This window comes from Podarcis erhardii (genome assembly GCF_964252035.2).
Source record: "Podarcis erhardii genome assembly, chromosome: 14".
NCBI classification, from domain to species: domain Eukaryota; kingdom Metazoa; phylum Chordata; class Lepidosauria; order Squamata; family Lacertidae; genus Podarcis; species Podarcis erhardii.
In genome coordinates this window covers 20,757,750-20,778,484 of record NC_138503.1, presented here as the reverse complement: position 1 = coordinate 20,778,484, position 20,735 = coordinate 20,757,750, and the positions used below count along the sequence as shown (strand labels likewise).

Here is a 20,735-nt window from a genome sequence, read left to right as displayed (position 1 = left end):
ATGTTTCTGCTGCTGACGTGTGCATGCATAACCTGGATTGTGGGTTATATATATATATTTAATATACAATACAGTTGCACTTTGGTTCTTGAACAGAATGTGTTCTGGGAGTGCGTTCGACTCCCGGAACCATTCGAAAACTAAAGCACGACGTCTGATTGGTTGCAGGAGTGTCCTGCAGCCAACTGGAAGCCGTGGAAGCCACACCGGATGTTTGGCTTCTGGAAAAATGTTCAAAAACCGGAACACTCACTTCCGGGTTTCGATCGTTCGGGAGCCAATTTGTTTGGGAGCCAAGGCATTTGGCTTCCAAGGTACCACTGTATAGGTTTTTATTCCTTCATTTCCTGTGAGTCACATGATCAGTTTCAATGATGTGGCCTGATGACGTGAACAAGGTGCTAGCAATGACATGCCCAACTAGGTGTTCCCTTGACCCTGAGTCCAGATAATTGGTCAGTTGTGTGCTTTGGTCAGGGTTGTACTCCCCCTGAGGGTGTAGGTCTGTAGTCGGGGTGTGTGTGTGTGCTGTAACTACAAAAGATTATCTCATAGACCCAACCAATCACTTGTGTTCTGCAGAATGGAGCCCGCTGCAGCTGCATACCATCTCATCAGGAGGCCCATTCCATACCATGTGACTTGGAACTTACCCTTTAAAATGCTCTCCCTTACATATCAGACTGATGCCACCTCTATTCTCTTTGCAGTGTCTATTGACACCCTCCCCTTCCCCACAAGCCTTTACAGTGGTGAATCTTATCTCAATCTATATCGGCACTGGATCTGAAATTGCCTTTAGTTCTCAATCGCTTTGGGATGTTTCAGGGAAAGGAATTCATAAGAGGAATGCGGCGGGGGGGGGGAGAACCCACATTAAAATGTCGTTTGTATATGGCGAAGTGGCGCATCCTGGTGAAAATTACTGCAAACTTTTCACTCAGATGTGCTGTTTAAGTACACACAGGAAGGCATTTAAGTGGAGAAGCTCTGAAAAATATGGTCCTTTGTGCCTGCAGTCTGAACTGCCTTCTGCCGCAGCCATCTAGGAGCCCATTCTCCATAATGTGCAAGTTAAATAGCAACTTATCTCATAAGAAATTGAAAAAGCTAACAGCGATGGTTAAGATTTCCTTTTGCATTCAGTATTATAGCAGCACACCAGAGAACAGGCAACTCCTCCCCCTAATAAGCAAATGTGCCTTTGCTTTGCATCCCCATCAATAAAATGAATGCTCTCAGTGATTAAACCAGTTAAAGTTCTATCAGTTAAAGTTCTACTTGACTAATTTACCTCTTAGAAGTTCTGCAAGCCTCCTTTTTTTTACACTGAAGTTCTAGAGATGGAGGAGAATTTTGTTTGGTCGGCAACTTTCGGTGAACTGACCAGATCTCCACCTCTTTGACTAATACTGTAAATGGACCAGAGCATGAATTCTCCAGATTTTGCAATCCTCATACCAAGATATGGAAAACAAAGTGGCATATTTCATAGTAAAATATGCTTACAAATATGCACATTATGCACATTGAGATAAGATATGCATGAAATGGAATTTTTGGTTGAAATATGTATATAAGTATAAAACTTCATTCATAGTTGTTTTTTAAAAAACAACAACAACCCACAGATTAATGCAGACACAGAACAGAAAGGATTTATGAATGGAATTATGGTCCAGAAATAGACTGATCCATCCTATGTTATTTTTACATAGTTTCCCCTGGAAGATGCTATCTATCTATCTATCTATCTATCTATCTATCTATCTATCATCTATCTATCTATCTATCTATCTATCTATCTATCTATCTATCATCTATCTATCTATCTATCTATCTCTATCTATCATCTATCTATCTATCTATCTATCTATCTATCTATCTATCTATCTATCATCTATCTATCTATCATCTATCTGTCTAATCCAGGCTTCCTCAACCTCGGCCCTCCAGATGTTTTTGGCCTACAACTCCCATGATCCCTAGTTAGCAGGACCAGTAGTCAGGGATGATGGGAATTGTAGTCTCAAAACATCTGGAGGGCTGAAGCTGAGGAAGCCTGATCTAATCTATCATCTATCATCTATCTTCTTTCCCTCCATCCCTCTCTTTGAGGCAGTTTTAAAAGAGTTTGGTGGAGTGAAATTTGGCTCTTTGTTACAGGGATTAATCAGAATCTCCTTGGCGAAGGTCTGGGTTTTTGGAATGGAGCTTTGTCTGTGTATTTCCCATCTTTTCTTGAGACAATTATCAGGTTTTCCACTGGGCACAATGTCAAGAGTTCTGCTGCAGCATATGCTCGCAGCTTCAGAGACTTTTCACTTTCTCTGTAGTTCTCTCTCTCTCTCTCTCTCTCTCTCTCTCTCTCTCTCTCTCTCTCTCTGCCATGCAATTTTACTGTTGGTTATTGCCCCCCACCTCTATCCAGATCCTCGCTTTTCTCTCCTTCTTCATCTCATTATCTCCCTCTGATGCTGAAGGAAAGAACATTGCTTTGCCTTATGATGATACCAGGTGACCATGTGCACAAAAACCACCCATCTCCTGCTCTCACTTTCTTGGTATGTAGCAGTGAATTTGTCAACTTGCCATATCTATGACACAGTGTCCCCCTCTTGCTTTACTGCTCTACTGCATCACTCCTGTTGCACGGTCAGGAGCATCCCAGACCTCACATCACTTACTGGAAAGTAAGATAGAAAGCTTAGTTACAGGGGATGTTCTCAGGTCCAGCCGAAGTGAGGGGACCATTTCTTCTCATCTGTTTCAGGAGCCTGGGCAGGGAACATTTAATCTAGCCTACTTGCTTCTGGCCAGATAGGTTTAAATGTTCCCACTGGGCTATAGCTTACAAGCTGCATTCTTAATAATTTTTTAAAACCATATCATCATCATCATCTCTCAACTGGAGATTCAAACCCACCACCTGCCATCTGAAGGGAGGTAGGCAAAGCTGGAGACTTCAGGTTAGCCATGGAAGTCTGGCAACCCAACAAGGCTGTAACATACATGAAATGCAGGGGCTAAGTAAGGACTGGTCTTTCCTGTGTTAGTGTTGCTAGAGGGTCAGATCCAGAGCCTGGAGACCAAGGATTGGAGCCTTGGAACTCAAGCAGGGGTGCAGAATTTTTTCACTGCCAGTCAGTGTAGACAAAACTGAGCTAGATGGACCAATGGTCTCATGTGAGCTTCCTGTGCTCACATGTTCCTAGGATGAACTCAGCCTCAACTCATTGATGAGATTTTTTTTTTTTAAATGGGCAGGATACACCTGCTCTTCTGAGACTGACCTTGCATCTCAGGCACTAGAGGTCCACAGCCTCTCTGTGGGTCTCCATTCTGGTGGCAGAGAACATAAGAAGATCCTGGCTGTTGGATGAGGCCAGTGGGCCATCCAACCCAGCACTCTGTTCCCACAGTGGCCAACCAGACTCACCTGTGAGCATGCTTGCATCTACCATCCCTTTGAGAATTTCACTGGCCATACCTATGATTATCACAATCATAATCCTTGTGTGGGTGTGGTGGGGGAGAGAAGGGAGAATGGGAAGAGTCATCCCTCCTTACATCCTGGGAAGTGACATAGCTCAGTGGCAGAGCATCTGCTTTCCAAGGAGAAGGTCCCAGGTGCCATCCTTGAGATGTCTAAGGAGGCCTTGGAAAGACTCCTGTGAAACCCTGGAGGGTCACTGTCAGGCAGAGTAGACAGTACTGTTAGGTGGGCCACTGGCCAGAGGGTGAAAGGCAGCTTCCTAATATGAATTAGCCTTTCTGCAGGATGTATGGTTTTCACCAGAGGGAGACACTTCCAGTCTGTGTAGACAATGCCGAGCTAGATGGACCGTGGGTCTGGTTCGGCACAGGGCAGATGTTCCCCATCTTCCTTGTTAAAATCCCGTTGTCATTTATGCATCACTTCTGATTTGTGCAGAGATGTACAGGTGCACACAGAAGGAGATGTAGCAAAGAAATACTGCCGTGTTCCTGGCACAGTCTGCTCATTCCCATTCCATCAGGTGGCATTCTGATAGACAAAACTGGCTGGTGTCTCACTGGCCACCACTCGGTAACCACCTGGCCATTATAATTTTTTCTCCTTCTTCTTCCTGTTCTGCGGCTCTGATCACTGCCCTAGTTTTCAATCAGTGCACTGAAGCATCAGCCCAGCTGGCTTTTACATGGTGATTTGTTGCTTGTCTGCAAAGCTTTTTCTGGACTCCAATTGATTCATTTTGTGGGGAGGGGGGTGGGATCGCATTGTAAACAAGGAAGAAGGCCAGCCTTGGAACAGCGGGTGCTAGTGGGCTTCTCTGCCCCGCAATCTCGCCTCTGCTTGGCTGCCGAGCTGAATACGCGATAAATGGCAGCTGAATGGCAATAAAATATTTATTTCCAACTGCAGCTTGATAATTGGCTTGGTGAGAAAGCTAATGCGATTTATCGGAGGCTTTGTTTATATAGTGATTTCGGTGAAACAACGCAGCGGGCATGTGGGGCTTTGAAGATGCCAGTATGTGGCATGCTGTGGACACATAGAACTTCCTAGAAGCAGGGAAACAGAGCAGCAACATTATGCTCCAGAAACTTGTCTTTTCAGCTGCTTTGCTAGCTGCCCCAACAATGGCATTTCGGCACTTTTCCGCATTACGTCTGACCTGGAAGTACCAGTCCTCCATCTTTGAAATTCAGTGAGGGAATAGATGTTATGTATACAGTGGAGCTGTGTGGTTAAATGGTTAGCATGTGAGGCTAGGAACTTGCTTACTGACTGACTGACTGACTGACTGACTGACTTACAGGATGCAGATGGATTGTGACTAATGCTGTGTGAACCCAGCTTAAAAAGCACAGTGACAGGAGCACACAGGAGCTGCCATAACTTGTAACTGTGTGAACACCCCCTCTGTGAGATGTGCTTTGCTGGGGAAAAGACAGGGGGAGTTGGGCTGCCTGGTGGGCCACCCAGCAGCTTTCAGTACCACTAATGATATTTTACAATATTAATAATAGTTATTATGCTAATGTGTTTATTATATTAACTTGAGACATTTTTATCCCAAAGATAACAGAAATAAAATAAAAATAAATATTAAAAACCCAAATATAAGAACAGTAATAGAACAAAAAGGTAAAAATCAAGATATACAAGATGCATATTGTCAAGTGGCAGAGGAGCCAACCTCCTATGGTAGGTTGCCAGGAATGGATAAGGCAAGGAAAAGTCCTTACCAACTGCTGTTTATTCAATATTCACAGAGAGAGGCTTGGAAATGCATCCTCTTGAAATAATGGCATTGCCCTGAGTGAGTCTCCAACCACTCCCTCTCTCCCTTCATGCGTCATCCCTATGGGTGCTGAGAAGTTCCCTCTGCCTCTGAGTTCTTTGCTCTCCTACTTTCAGTGCCTGGGAGAAGGGGAATGCTTTCTAAAGACACTGTGTCCATCAGCTGTCACCCTCTGGTGCTTATTCTTCCTCCTCTCCCATTATTTCCCAGCTCCCCCCCCCCATCTGCCTCTGAGCTGTTATCTTCCTCAAACCCCTGTTGTAATTCTGAACTGTCTCCTTCTTCTCTGGAAGGGTCAGGCTGGGGAGGTGGTCTCCACCACTCCTCCTCTGCCCAGAACCTGACACATATATCTAGTTCTATATTTATGTTTGTGGTGTAGATATGCAACTGGTTTAGAAAACCAGTGACAAGTTCCCGGCTAGAATCCCAGAATGTACTTCCTGGAAATATTTTGTGGTCAGTCATGGCTTAGGCACCAGGAAGTTCACTGAAATTCAGAGCCAGTTTCTCCCAGCACTGAGAGATTGGGGGAAGGGGCACGGCTCAGGGGCAGAGCATCTGTTTTGCATGCAGAAGGTCTTAGGTTGAACCCCTGCCATTTCGTTGTAGGGCTAGGAGAGATTCCTGGAGAGCAACGGCTGGCCTATGTATCTGGCACTGAGCCAGATGGACCCAGTGGTCTGACTTGGTCTCAGGGAGCTTCCTAGACAGCAAAAGAGAGCGAGATCTGGAGGAGTTGTGTCAAGAAAAGCATTCCACCTAATTCCTTACGACGCACTGGGTAGCTGTTTCTACTGACTGGTCACTACAGATCAGTGTAACGCTAATGCAAGGCTAGAAGGCTAATTGTAGAACTGAGCCAAACGCAAAGGATAAGGCCTTGCAAGCTGGTGCAAGATGATGGAAGTGTGATGGTTTTTCCACAGAGCTCTTCTGCTCAGTTTGCAGTAGCTGGGGGAACCGCAGGAGAGATTATGAAGCCAAAGGTTACAGAAATTATGGAAGAAAATGATATTTCCCTTCTTTTTCTTTTCTTTCCCCAGGGCAGCAGTTGAAGCTCTGGCAGCTTTGTTGAAATCAAGTAAGCTTTTCCACCTCCTCGCTGAATTCCACCCCACCCCTCCCCTTTCCTGCACTGTCTATGTAGGTAGAAATGTTCCTGTTTCCCCAAAGATATATCCTCTTTCCTCCTTCATCCTAATCAGTACTGCTTGTCTGAAACTGCAAACAGGGCACAGAGGACTAATACAGTGAAAAGAGAGGAGGCTGCATGTGATATTTAGGTCATGTCCTACCTTATTTACTGTGCCTCAAAATGCATAACTTACAAAAGCAGTAAGAGGGGAAAATGCCCCCCGGGGTGCCATTTCTAAAATGGCAAGATTAATATCTTAACTGCTCTGATGTTTGTGAAGCTGCCTTCTCCTGAGACATGCCATTGTTATCCCAGCGATGTCTACTCTGACTGGCAGTGACCATAGGGGAGGGCCCTTGGCTTGGGGTTAGAGCCTTGCATGCAGAGGGTCCCAGATTCGATTTCTGGCATCTCCAGGCAGGGCTGGGGAAGACCCTTGCCTGAGAGACCCCGGTGAGCTGCTGTGTGGCAGGAGCCAGGGCAGCAGCAGGAGGAAGGGACAGAGCTGTCCGAGAGGGAGGGAGGGATGCCGGATGTAGCAGAGGAGGAAGAGTGTTCAGGGAAGGGATGGGCCAGTAGGCTGCCTGCCACCCCCACCCCCTGTCTCTTGGAAGGGCTTGAAGAGGGAAGTGCAGTGATTGCTTCCATGTAGGCAGAGCCTCAGGTTACATGTGTGTGCCCCCCCGTCAGATACACAAGCTGTGTGTATGTGTGTGTGGTGCCCCTGTTGCTGCAACTGCTTTTCAGGGCAGGACAGCTGCCTGGAGTCTAGAAGTGTCTGTGTATCTTGGAGCACTGCGAGAGCTGCTGTGAGTGCTTCTTTGTCAATAAAGACTTAACTATCAGACGTGGGCTGGGTGGGGGGCAGCACCTTAAGAGAGTTTAAGGACGCATTGCAGTGGATAAGAGGATTTTGGAGGGATTTAAGGACCTGGCACTGTCCATTAGGAGAAGCGTTGCACTGCCCAGCCAACCTCAGTCAGCCTCCCTGCCCGCCCCGCCCTGCTTTCTTGCTTACAGCTAGTCCACAGGATGTCTCTGGTTGCAAGCTTCCTCCAGCTTAGTCTGTGTGTTGCCTTTGTAGAACTCAGCAGGGAGGAGGCTGGGAACAAAACTAGAATTCGTTGGCTCTAACTGCAATTGGATCTTGCTCCATCTACTACAGTGGTACCTCGGGTTAAGTACTTAATTCGTTCCGGAGGTCCGTTCTTAACCTGAAACTGTTCTTAACCTGAAGCACCACTTTAGCTAATGGGGCCTCCTGCTGCTGCTGCGCCGCCAGAGTACGATTTCTGTTCTTATCCTGAAGCAAAGTTCTTAACCCGAGGTACTATTTCTGGGTTAGCGGAGTCTGTAACCTGAAGCGTATGTAACCTGAAGCATATGTAACCCGAGGTACCACTGTACATGGGTTCCTTGCCTTTTGTCCCACCAGTTCCAGTGGGACTTGGGTGTGTTAATCTGGATCGGTGCATTTCCTGATTATATATATATATTTTTTTTTTGGGGGGGGGGATACTTCTGTTCATTTCTGATCCAATCTGAAATGGCCAAGGGGGTGCGAGGGGTAGGGGAATTTGAACATCATGACCGAACTGATATGCGACAGTTTGTATCTACGCTTTAGAGTATCTGTCAGACGGAAAGGCCTTTTATATGAGCCCACGCACACTCAGGATGAATGTTCGTGAAGAGAATGCTATACCCTATTATGCCTCTTCCCCATCTAAAAACACTTAGCCTTTTATTACCAGAATTTAATAAAGCTTTGATTAAGAAAGAGTGCTCTACCATTGCAGACAATCTTCCCGACTATAAATCACAATGCAAGTATTGTCCTTTCTCTCTCTCTCACCCATGATCTCGTTCTCTTCCTCGTTGCCCCTGTCTCCTTCTCCCTCCCTCTCTCCTTGTTTTTTATGAGCATTAGGAATGAATGCATTGGTGAAAAATTGGATCCAGAGAAAGCTGTACTTAAATGAGGCAGTTCATGTTCTCCGTTTGCAAATAATACTCTGGCATTAACCTGGGCACTTAAAGGTCAAATTATTGCAACAAGGAAACACCTTCTGGCTCAGACATTAAATCTTAATAAGGGAGATGATCAGGCCGCTCCAGAGCGGAAACGAATGTAAGGGAAGGGAAGAGTTTCCCTTTGCTATCCTTTTTTCCTGGGCATCTCCAGGACCTTCATATCACTGAAGCTTAGTTAGAGCTGAGACAACAGTACAAAGGTTTTCCCCCCAATGGTGTTGCTGAGAATTATCACCTTTCCCCAGTCATATTCTATGAGGCACAAATACAAGATGGGTGACACCTGGCTTGAGAGCAGTACATGTGAAAAGGATCTAGGAATCTTGGTTGACCACAAACTTGACATGAGCCAACAGTGTGACGCGGCAGCTAAAAAAGCCAATGCAATTCTGGGCTGCATCAATAGGAGTATTGCATCTAGATCAAGGGAAGTAATAGTGCCACTGTATTCTGCTTTGGTCAGACCTCACCTGGAGTACTGTGTCCAGTTCTGGGCACCACAGTTCAAGAAGGACACTGACAAACTGGAACGTGTCCAGAGGAGGGCAACCAAAATGGTCAAAGGCCTGGAAACGATGCCTTATGAAGAACGGCTAAGGGAGCTGGGCATGTTTAGCCTGGAGAAGAGGAGGTTAAGGGGTGATATGATAGCCATGTTCAAATATATAAAAGGATGTCACATAGAGGAGGGAGAAAGGTTGTTTTCTGCTGCTCCAGAGAAGCGGACACGGAGCAATGGTTCCAAACTACAAGAAAAAAGATTCCACCTAAACATTAGGAAGAACTTCCTGACAGTAAGAGCTGTTCGACAGTGGAATTTGCTGCCAAGGAGTGTGGTGGAGTCTCCTTCTTTGGAGGTCTTTAAGCAGAGGCTTGACAACCATATGTTAGGAGTGCTCTGATGGTGTTTCCTGCTTGGCAGGGGGTTGGACTCGATGGCCCTTGTGGTCTCTTCCAACTCTATGATTCTATGATTCTATGATTCTATGATTCTATATTTTTTTTTGGGGGGGGGAGTTGCCCTCCCCCTCAGTGTTATCAACATGAAGCCACACCACAGTGGCCCATCCAAGCAAGGGACCATTCATGGTGTGATCCCTGACTGTTTGGGATCACTTGTGTGGTTAATCTAGCAAAGATGAGGAAGCAGAAGGCAGGCATTGGTTAACTCCAGTTTATTCATGTAAGCAAGCCAAGCCACCCTCTGCATGGGTTGGTTTGATGAGGGAGTCAGTTAGACTTAGATGTAGGTTCTCAATTTATCTTTCACTTTGGCCACTGTGGGTGCTATTCCACACCCTCCACAAGCACATTGAAATACTTTTCAACGGTTAAAATGAAGATCCCTGTGCTTGTAGCCCTTTAGTCTCATGCACCAAGGGTCAGTATCTGAGCCACTTCCTATTTCCCACTGTTATACATTGTTGGAGGATTGTTTTTCTTCAATAAACCTGCTGTATAATGTTCTCATTTACTCTGCAGTGTATATTCTGCTTGTCTTATACTCATTTAAAAGCAGGAAGGGTGTTCTGGTTAAAGATGCACTTAAATTGTCCTCTAAAAGGGTTGTGAGATTCTCACTATGGGCTCCCCTGAAAAGCAAAGCCTGAGCACAGTACACCAGTGTTTGGTCAGTGTTTTGTAATGGCCAAAGATGGTGAAGGAATGGGTCTTGATGGGAAGATGCTTTCTGGAGGACACTGGAGATTGGGGAAGGGAGCAATCCTGAAACCTGTTATCTGTTTATAGAGGGTGTGTGTATGTGTGTGTGTAAACAAAGATAACAGATTTGAGTAGCAGTATTGGCTGCATTCAAACATCACACCTAGCCACTTCCTCCTCTCTCCTCCTCTGATGTGGCCACAAGGAAGTGATCAAAAGCTTTTGCTTTCTTTTTTGATTATGCATAGTTTAGCTTTATGTCCTAGTTCCAAACTTGCTTCCTCTGCCTATTGATAGGGCTGGCCCTGAAACTCTGCTTCAGGTGGCTCACTCTCCTTAAATGGTAGGGCCTCCAAACATACAACTGAGGTCATCAGGAAGAATCAGCTGTTCTATATATTTGGAGGGGCTTCCAGAAGACCTCCAAACATACAGAACAGCTGATTCTTCCTGATGACTTCAGCTGAGCCTGAAATCTCTGTGGTGTCCCTGCTGATATTGGCATGACTACAGCTACACCTGGCACAGAGTGGAAGACGTGGTATCTATTACGTCGGCATAGCACTGTGTGGTGTGTATTGTAGTAATACCGGCAGTAGAGATGCAGCATTAACACAACAACACCTGGTCAGACATATGCTACAGGAGTCACTGTACGTGGGAGAAAATTCCACAAGTCAGGTTTTGTTCCCCCTCTGGTATTTGCGAGTGTGCATGCGTTGCAGCTTGATTGTCAGTAGCAAGACCTGACATTACTGTTTTTGACCCAGAAGGCTAGTCAATATTAGTGTTTGAGTTTGGAGTCTTGGCAAAAAAAATAAGGAAAGGGCAAAAGGAGGCAGAGAACAGATCACAAGGCTAGGAGGGTACCTTTGTTGAGCATAAATACCAAGGCAACAATGTGGAGTTGGTGCGGACCAGTGGCAGAGTGCATGCTTTGCAAGTAGAAGGTCCTAAGTTCAATTTCTGGCATTTCCAATTGAATTTCAGGTTCTCGGGTGGGATGCAGTTGTACAGTTAGGTCACCCTTTACTATTCTACCCCTGGGCCTGGCTAGAAATTCAGCTAGTGCAAAATGCTGTGGCTAGACTGTTGGGCGGGGGGGGGGGGGGGAGGACAGAGCACCACCAGAAGTGGCAGACACTCAAATTTCAGCAGTGTTCCATGTGATGCTAAAATTCAGTGCATCTTGCCTCTCTTGCCCTATTCCATGGCATTGCTGTGGTGCCCCCGGTTGTGTGGTGCCCAGTGCGGCCGAACCGGTTGTGGTACACTAAAACTGCCTCTGCCTCCAGCACATAACTCCAGTCCTTAAAATCTTGTACTAGCTGCCCATATGCTACTATCAATTTACAAGGCCTGTAACAACTTAGGTCCGGGATACCTAATGATTTCTTATATCCTTGCCTGATTTGCAGGACTCTCTGTTAGTGAGATGTAGATTCACAGGTTATATTCACCATGAGTTGTACATTCAGTAACGCTGGGCTCAGTTCTGTGGAACTGCCTCCCAACTGAGATCAAATAGGCTCCACTCACTGTTTAATTTCAGGCAGTGCTGGCTGGGACTGATGGGAGTTGCAATCCAAAACATTTGGAGGGCACCAGGTTGGCAAAGGCGGAACTAGGTAAAGCATGGTCCCACTTCTGTCTTGAGATGGAAACTTACTTCAAAATTTGGCTACCCCCCCCGCTTTGTTTGGATTTGCACAAAAGTCCTTCCCTGAGAGCACCACTAATAGGAAGCCTGGCTAAAATCTCTGCTTGGAGAAGTCTTGTTCATCAGAGCAGATAGTAGTAGCTTAGATAGACTTCTGGTGTGACTTAATGAACAGCATCTTGCTAGGTTGTGTGGGTCCCAGCTCAGCAAAAGAGCAAACACATTAGCATGCAGAAAGCTCAATCTCTAGCATCTTAAGCTGAGATGGGATACATCTGTCTAAGACCTTAGAGAGGTAGAGCCAGTCAGAGTAGATGATATTTGATCAGATATGATGCCCTCCAGATGTTGTTGGAGTCAAGTTACTATCAGCCAATGGTCGGGGACGACAGGGATGAGTTGTAGTCCACAACATATACAGGGTACCATGTCAGCCCAAGGTATAAAATGCTAATACAATTTGGACTAATCATTAGGAGTCACTGAAGTCACAAATCCTTGGTTTTGAAACAGAGCCCAGAGTGGTGCATGTGGGAATTTCTCATCTTTCTTCAGACACATTTCTTCAGACACATTTGCCCGACAGAAGGGGCGAGGAACACTTTTCAGCTAGAGGGCCACCTTTCCTTCTGGGAAGACATGCTAGTGGTGTGCAAAGCTGGATGTGGATGAAGCAATGAATGTAAATTTCAAACCCACCCATCGCACCCACTCCCAATCATCCAACCTGGCAAGCAAAAGTCTGAAAATGACTCTAGGACATGTTTCAGCAAGGCAGGTCACATGGCATGCACCTCTCCAGCACCTCACTGCTGCTGCCCACCCCCTAGCTTCTTACACCTGAGGCAGCTGCCTCACTCTGCCTAATGACAGGAGTGACCCCATGTGTTATGAAAACAACAGAGCAACCTAAGAACCATCCAACACTTAACTGGGAGCTATTACTTCTGTTATAAAAGTTAGAGGTTTTGCACTGTGTGGGCAGTATAATCCAACCAAAGAGTCCCATCTGTGCATGGATTTAGGCTTGCACAATAGACCTCCCCTCTATCCTCCCTTTGTGCCCCATACCTTCCACAAATCTGCCTCTAGAACAGATTCAAGGGGCACATGGTGGGAGGAGAGGAGGGGAAGTTCTGCTGTGCAACCGTCAATCCTTGCACTGACTTGGATGCCTCCCTTTGTATATTGCAGTTTGCCTTGGGAGCTTTAACCCACTAGGGAAATAGGGAATGCATGAAATAAACAGGGCTGCAATCCTACGCACACTTGCTAGGGAGTAAGTGCCATTGAACTCAGTGGGCTCACTTCCAAGTTAATGTGCATAGGATCACGTGTGCACAGACACATACATGCCAAATGTCACTCTAAAAATAAATAAACACAAATTCACACACACACTCTGAACATTGCAATTTAAATAACTGGTGCATTAATTCAAAGACTGTAGGATTCAGTTTGAGCTGTCACTGCTTGCCTCCCCTCCCCCACCACCTTCTCTTTCCTTCCAAACGATAGTCTCCTGGCTCCACATGGTGGCACTCTTACCATAACTATGCTACCCTCCAAAGCCCTTAATCCAATATTTATTTTTAGTGAGTAATTTGTTTATCACCCAGTTATTTTAATCTAATGTTGGTCATATTTGTCACTGCCGACTATCAGCATTCACCAGCATTAGAAACTTGTGCAGCTTTTAAAGGAAATTAGCGAGCTGAAGCGGATCTTGGAGGCATTTGCTTGGTGGTTATGGGAAGAAGGAAAAAAAAAATGAAAAAAGAGGAGGGGCCCCGGAAAGCGGATTGCTCTGCTTCTTTCTGAGAAAAAACAACAACAGTGACAATGAGCAATTTAAAGAGACCGGCAATTATAGTCTCAAAATGTTCTCCAAAGCAGAAAATGACTGTTCCTAAGGTGGCAGAAGAAAGATCTTAAAGAAAAGTCATCTTTTTTTCTTTTTTTCTTTTTTTCTTAATTGTTTGTATTTTTCTGGGGGTTTTTTTGCTTGTCTGTATTCATGGTCTTGTTTTTTTCTTGCTTAATCTAGTGTTTTCTTTTGTAATTTTTAAAACTGGAATAAATATTATTATTTTTTTTAAAAAAGAAAAGTCATCCACAAATCATCCAGTGTGTTTTGAGTCAGATAACTCTTTATTTGCAAGAAAAACAAGATAAAACATTGTGGAATTTATAGAAAAGATAGGAAGTTGCCTTATACTATTGTCCACACCAGGGGTCAGCAAACTTTTTCAACAGGGGGCTGGTCCATTGTCCCTCAGACCTTGTGGGGAACCGGACTATATTTTGAAAAAATAAATAAAAAATGAACCATTTCCTATGCCCCACAAATAACCCAGAGATGCATTTTAAATAAAAGCACACATTCAACTCATGTAAAAACATGCTGGTTCCCGGACCATCCATGGGCCGGATTTAGAAGGTGATTGGGCTGGATCCTGCCCCCGGGCCTTAGTTTGCCTATCCATGGTCTACACTGACTAGCACTGCCTCCCCAGGGATTATGGGGTCCTTCCCACAGTGCTGGATTTATGTATAGGCTACGTAGGCTGAAGTCTAGGGCCTCTAAGTCTAGGGGGCCTCACCAGCCTGCCCTCTCCCCAGTGCCACAGTCTCCCCTCTCCCAAAATTGCAAACCCAAGACTTCATGCAAGGGCAGGGCAACTCAGGCCCAGCAACTATGAGACTCAGGGCTAGCCAGTGGGGCCCAATTTGAAGCAGTGGGTCGCAACTTGAATCCCCCCCCGGGCCCCAGTTCACAGCCAAAGTCTGCAAAATCTTATAAATACAAATAAAATCCATCAAGATTGCCCTAGTGCAGGGCCCCCTTAGGAGTGGCACACGGGGCCCAATATTGCCCAGTTGCTCCAATTACCTTAAGGTCAGCCCTGATGGAACTGTGCAGGGTTTGGACTGACAAACCCTGCACCTTCTAAGTCCCTAGTGTCACTATTTAGAATACGGACCCAAGGACTTATTATGGAAATAAAGGGGCGCATTTATTGGAAATCAGTTTTGTCACTGCTCCCCCACCCCAAACCCTGAGACAATGAGCCCAGCCACCTTTTATTCACAGTCGCTTAAGCACTACACTACAGCATGGCCATAAACCTGTACGTTCATCCGCTGAAATATACACCCAATATGTAGCAATGGAGATTTATGTTACTGCTTTATGAATGAACACTGTGTTTTATGAATGGACTCTGTATTTTGTGAATTACCTAAGAGCCACCAATAGGGAGCTCTAAAATCTGACAGCTAACCAATTCGGTACTACCAAACAGCGACCCCTATTGCTGAAAGCAGGTAACCAGCAGGGAATGCTTCAGCCCAGCCTTTGCACTGTTGACTGAACACCCCCTGCTTTGCAGATAATGGAGAAAGCTCATAAATTGTATCCCTTCTGGCATCCTGGCCAACTCTATTATGATGGTGTAAACCCTGGTGCACCAGAAGCACAGAATAGCAGCAAATAAAATCCGCTCATACTTCAGCAACTAATAAGACTTGTCAACCAGTTCTTCCAAAGTCTTCCTAAATTATAAAGCTCCAAAATACAGGCCAAAAGAGAGAAGGTCTGGGAAGAGTGAGGCATACAATGGGCACCACCAGAGAAAAGGCCCTGCTCTGTGTAGCTCCTGCTCTGTCACTTGATAGGATGCCCACTTGCCCTCCTTCTTGACATGGAATGCTCTCTATTGGAGTCTCCAGGTCCAGTACCAAGGCCATATGAAGGGAGAGCAGGGACCTTGAAGTTCCCAACAGCTGTTAATCAAGCAAGCACACAGGTCACCTTTGTCACAGTCAAGACACCTATGTCCTGGCCAGGCCTCCGCCCAATCTTTTTTTGTACAATCTTGTTTGTTCTCAGTAACCAAAATTATATTATCAACATGTACAAGCAGAAAAGTTGTTTTCCTTCATTTGCAAGGAATCGTACAAAACAAAGTGGCACTAATAAAGGAAAGTTCCAGGGTGGCAACAGAAAGCAAACTAAAAATGCTTTGGCAGTTCATCAAAACTATCCAGCAATATTAAGTTAGAGGAAAACTGGTGCTAGTAACAGTAATCCTTCTTGTTGGTTAATTGGTTTGGCAACTTCCATGCACATGATGTGTAATGCTAATTATTTCCCCAAAGAGTTAAATGATAACTAATTAGAGGCAGATACAGTTGCAAATGACAACAAAATATCTGTGAAAGGAAGAGAAGTGGGTTTGCTCAAGTGTGTTGCAGGTAGAAATACTGTTTGTAATGAAGTGAGAGCAATAGTTTACTTGCTCAAATTAACAAATAAAAAAGTTTTGAGAATTTAAATTCTAGATTAAAATTGATTACTTAATTGAGAAGGGGATTGTAACAAAAACACTGGGGCCTATTTTAAATAGTAGAGTGCCTGGTATCTGGTGGGCAATCTCTTCCTTTATTTCCACACTGTGGCTGCAGACCAAATCACCTGTCCGGAGAGTTATGAGATTCAGGTGAGGGTCAGATGCCTTGTCAATCCCAGCAGGTATATAAAAGGACAACCTGAGCAGGCATATAAGAGGCCTTTACTGGTCCCTGCAACAACCTACTGAGAGAACCAGGTGGGAAAAAAGGAAGGTCCATGATCTCTTCTTTCAACAAAAGCAAGGAGGAACAATTTCTCATTCCACAGCTTTGGGGTGATGGTTGGAAAGGCTCTGCTTCTAGCACAGATATTCATGTCACACACGCTGATGGTTATCTCTGAAGCTGGGACTGGTCTGACAAATGGAGCTGGTGTTAACCTTGTCCTTTCACTTGTTTATGGCTTCATTGGTATCTGTGGGCCAATTTGATAATGTCACAAAGGATTGGTGCCTTAGTAGACTTGAAAACACTTAAGCCACAAACCAGACAGTCTGAATGATCGTAGCCCCTATGATTGTGATTCAAGAAGGTGTGCTCAATGGTCTCTTTGATTACCATGCTTCTGACAGCTTTTGATGATTCTGACCTTTTTTTTATTAAAAAAAAAGACCCTTAGAATGGGAGCACATATTCCCAAAGCCAGACACAAACTCATGGAATGATATGGGGCCACATGGGCTGTATGATATGCTGTCGGTTAGGGCTTTGCTTGAGATTTATGAAATGGATAATTTCATTAGGGTGGGTTTAAGCAAAATCAGCCTTGCATCTGTCAGAGCCATTGCTCTCTCATCCAGAAGTTATCGCCAAGCATTGCATAGTCTTGCATCATAATACATTTAACTTTCATCTACTGTATCAGCAGTGATGAATGGTGCCTACTGGACCAGGAAATCATGGGGGTGTGAACAATAAGGTGACAAAGGTGTGGCCAGTTCTGCTTTGCTCCACATCCTCCTTCTTTGCAAAGATACAGTGGACATTTAAGCACTGGAGTTAAAAAAATACATGGCACCTAACGAAATTTATGCATCTTTACAGCTACAAAATCTATGATGCATTTTCCCAAGGGGGAAAAGATGAGTGCTTATAGTTATAGCTCAGCTTAGAGTGTACAACTACAAAGACAATGAGGGAGGGAAGTCTGCATGGAACCAGACAGATTTTGATTTGGGTCATGCATTGTCAGTGGAAAATAGAAATCTCCTGGTAGAATCGCTTTTACACCTGCAAATATTAATAGCCCTGAGAAACAGCATGGCGGATGGAACAAAATGCATGCATTTGTGTAAATGATAGCTGTGTCCTCATTTGCGCACTTTCCCAGCAGCTGCTAAGTCACCTGTTGTCCTCTGCTTTCAGAGTCGAATAGCCGGCGAGCCGTGAACAGAGGCTATATTCATAAACTGCTCCGGCTGTACCAGGACTGGCATCACCACGATACTTCCAACAGTTATGTCCACATCCGAAGGGGTCTCCTGCTTTGCCTCAAGCACATCACCAATGTTCGGTCTGGCAGAGAAGCGTTCCTCCTCGCACGTGGCATGGAGACTCTCTTTCAAACAACCCAGGTGATCAAACATTTGTTGCAGAAGCCCTGGCATCCGTTGGGATTGCATTTGAAGGTTGCTTTCCTCTAAAGTGGGAGTGGGAGAACCTCAGGCCCCAGGGGATGAAAGGAGGGTTTTTGAACTCTCCCCAGACCACACCTCTCATTTGCCCAGCATTGCCCCCCAAGTGCTTGTCCTTGAATTCTGTTGATGTCTCTTGCATGCCTGGATGGAAGACAGAGAGGGGTGTGTGGGTGTGAATGTAGAAACTTGTCTACAACAAATTTAAATTTGCTCTGCCCACTTTTGATTCTGGCTCCACCCAACACTAACATGTGATCCTCAGGAGGTTGCCTTGAGAGAAATGTGGCCCTCAGGCTGAAATACCGCCCCCCACCTCTGATGTTGTAGAACAGGCATCCCCAGCTGGTCGATCACGGGGGTGTTTGTGGTCGATTCTGCTCAGTCTTTGGACCCTGAGTGATCTCTACCCACCACCAAAAGAGCAAGAGTTTTCAAATGTTTTGGCTTCTGAATGACAAAAACCTGGAATTAAATGCTCTGGTTTTTGAACGTTTTTCGGAACCTGAACATCCAACACTGGAGTTAAATTTACGGCATGTAATGCCTTAAAAGAAAACATAATGAAAATGATTTATAGGTGGTACATGACCCCAGCCAAGCTTGCAAAAATTTACCATTTGCCCAATAATAAATGCTGGAAGTGTAATGAGACTGAAGGTACTTTTTATCACCTTTGGTGGACCTGCCCGAGGATTAAGGCCTTTTGGGAAATGATCTATAATGAAATTAAGAAAGTCCTAAAGCGGACGTTTTCTAAGAAACCTGAGGCTTTTCTCCTGGGTATGGTCGGCCAGTTGGTGTTAAAGAAGGATAGGACGTTTTTTATGAATGCGACTACAGCAGCAAGAATTCTTCTCACAAAGTATTGGAAGACACAAGAACTACCTACTCTGGAAGAATGGCAGACGAAGGTGATTGAATATATGGGACTGGCAGAGATGACCGGCAGAATTCGTGACCAGGGGAAAGAGACAGTGGAAGAAGACTGGAATAAATTCAAGATATATCTTAAAAATTATTGTAAAATTGAGGAGTGCTAGATGTCAGGGAATAAGAAATAGAGAATTGCAGCTGTAACTAATAAGTTAAAGAAAAAGGATTGTAATGAAAGTGAATCAAATAATTAATTATTGAGAGTTGCTAAAGAAATGTAAAAAATAAGGATGCAGTAAAAGGGAGGTACGGGGAAGTCGGAGAAATAAGGTGTATGAAAACAAGATAACGGAATTATACATGTTTATATGTTTGTATGTTTTTAGTTTGTTTATTGTTTGTTTTTAATTATGTGTTTGGAAAACAAATAAAAATTTATTTTTTTTTAAAAAAAGAGAGAAATGTGGCCCTCAGGCTGAAATACCGCCCCCCACCTCTGATGTTGTAGAACAGGCATCCCCAGCTGGTCGATCACGGGGGTGTTTGTGGTCGATTCTGCTCAGTCTTTGGACCCTGAGTGATCTCTACCCGCCACCAAAAGAGCAAGAGTTTTCAAATGTTTTGGCTTCTGAATGACAAAAACCTGGAATTAAATGCTCTGGTTTTTGAACGTTTTTTGGAACCTGAACATCCGACACAGCTTCCGCTTGAGTGCAGGAAGCTCTTGCTAACAACTGGAAGCTGCACCTCGGTTGTTGAATATTTCGGAAGTCAAACAGTCTTCCAGAATGGATTACATTCAACAACTGAAGTTTGACTGTACTGAGTCAAGCTTTGTGCTTAGTTTCTTCCCAAGACTGGCAGGGTGGAACAAAAGGAGTGAACTGGTTTTTGGGTACCAGAAACAGGTAGTTCGTTTAGGTTCTTTTTTTGGGGGGGGGTTATTGGGTTGTTGTTTTTATTTTGATTATGTGGTTTTATATTTTGATTTTGTTCTGTGAACTGCCCTGAGACCTCCAGGTATAGGGCAGTATATTATTATTATTATTATTATTATTATTATTATTATTATTAAACAAAATAAAAAAACAACGGTCTCTATCCTAGGTGAGACCCTGACCTGGAAATGAAGCTTTGCCTTTAATTTTTCCACTGGCCCAGAATTTTCCCATCAATACGCTAAATATTATCCAAATTCTACCATTTTACTAATTTCTAACATTTGCTAACTAGATCTACAACAGTAGAAACATACATAATAATAGAAAACTGCCTTACAGACCAATGATCCATTTCACTCAGTATTGTCTGCACTGACTGGCAGTGACTTTCCAGGGTTTCAGATGGAGAGTCTCTTCCAGCCCTACCTTGAGATGCTGATGATTGAACCTGAGACCTTTTTCTGCATGCGAAGCAGATGCTCTACCACTGAGCCACAGCCCTCCCTAAAGCTCTTAAGAACTGATAGTATCTTGGAGGATGGCGCAATTCCTGCTGGGACGGTGAGCACACACTGCAACATTTTGTTGCAGGCTGTGTGTCTTAATAAACACACGTGCCTATTCTGCACAGCAATACTGAACTTCGTGCTTTGCTTCTGTTATGGGGGAATTGGAAGGCTTTCCCTCAAATCATCAGGGATGAAAAACCAATCACATTCTTATGTAGATGGGCATCATGCAGCTTAGCAGCAAAGATATATGATCGTGTTGCCATTCTGCTTCTCCCTCTCTGGAGGCGGGTTTTTCCTTTTTCTTTTGGGTATGTGAGCTGTACCAGCAATACCTCCAAGATTATGGAACACTACACATCTGAAATGGTTAAGAATTCTGTCCTCACCACCAAGACAGCGGTCATTTAGCAGGCAGGGAAAGGTTGGTGTTTTTTTTTTTTTTTAATTTGTAAGGAGAGAATTGCAGAGGCTTGTGCTTAGCTGACAACCAAAGCAGTAAGGATTCGTCCAAGGTTCTCTTCCTGTGAATTTCCTCCCAACCTTTTGCGGTTTCTGAATTAACCAGTCTTGTTCCTGA

The 20,735-nt window shown here is 44.5% G+C and overlaps 1 protein-coding gene across 4 annotated transcripts in view; it reads left to right on the top strand.

Moving 5' to 3' along the window:
• AGBL1 (AGBL carboxypeptidase 1) overlaps positions 1-20,735 on the top strand; it is a 411,962-nt gene that overhangs the window by 56,989 nt on the left and 334,238 nt on the right. For 3 of the 4 annotated variants that reach the window (XM_081838750.1, XM_081838753.1, XM_081838752.1), the window contains exons 6-7: positions 6,335-6,372; positions 17,561-17,769. In XM_081838750.1, coding sequence (XP_081694876.1) covers positions 6,335-6,372; positions 17,561-17,769 — 247 coding nt within the window. The remainder of the gene's footprint in view (positions 1-6,334; positions 6,373-17,560; positions 17,770-20,735) is intronic. The other variant, XM_081838751.1, reaches the window with a different exon arrangement.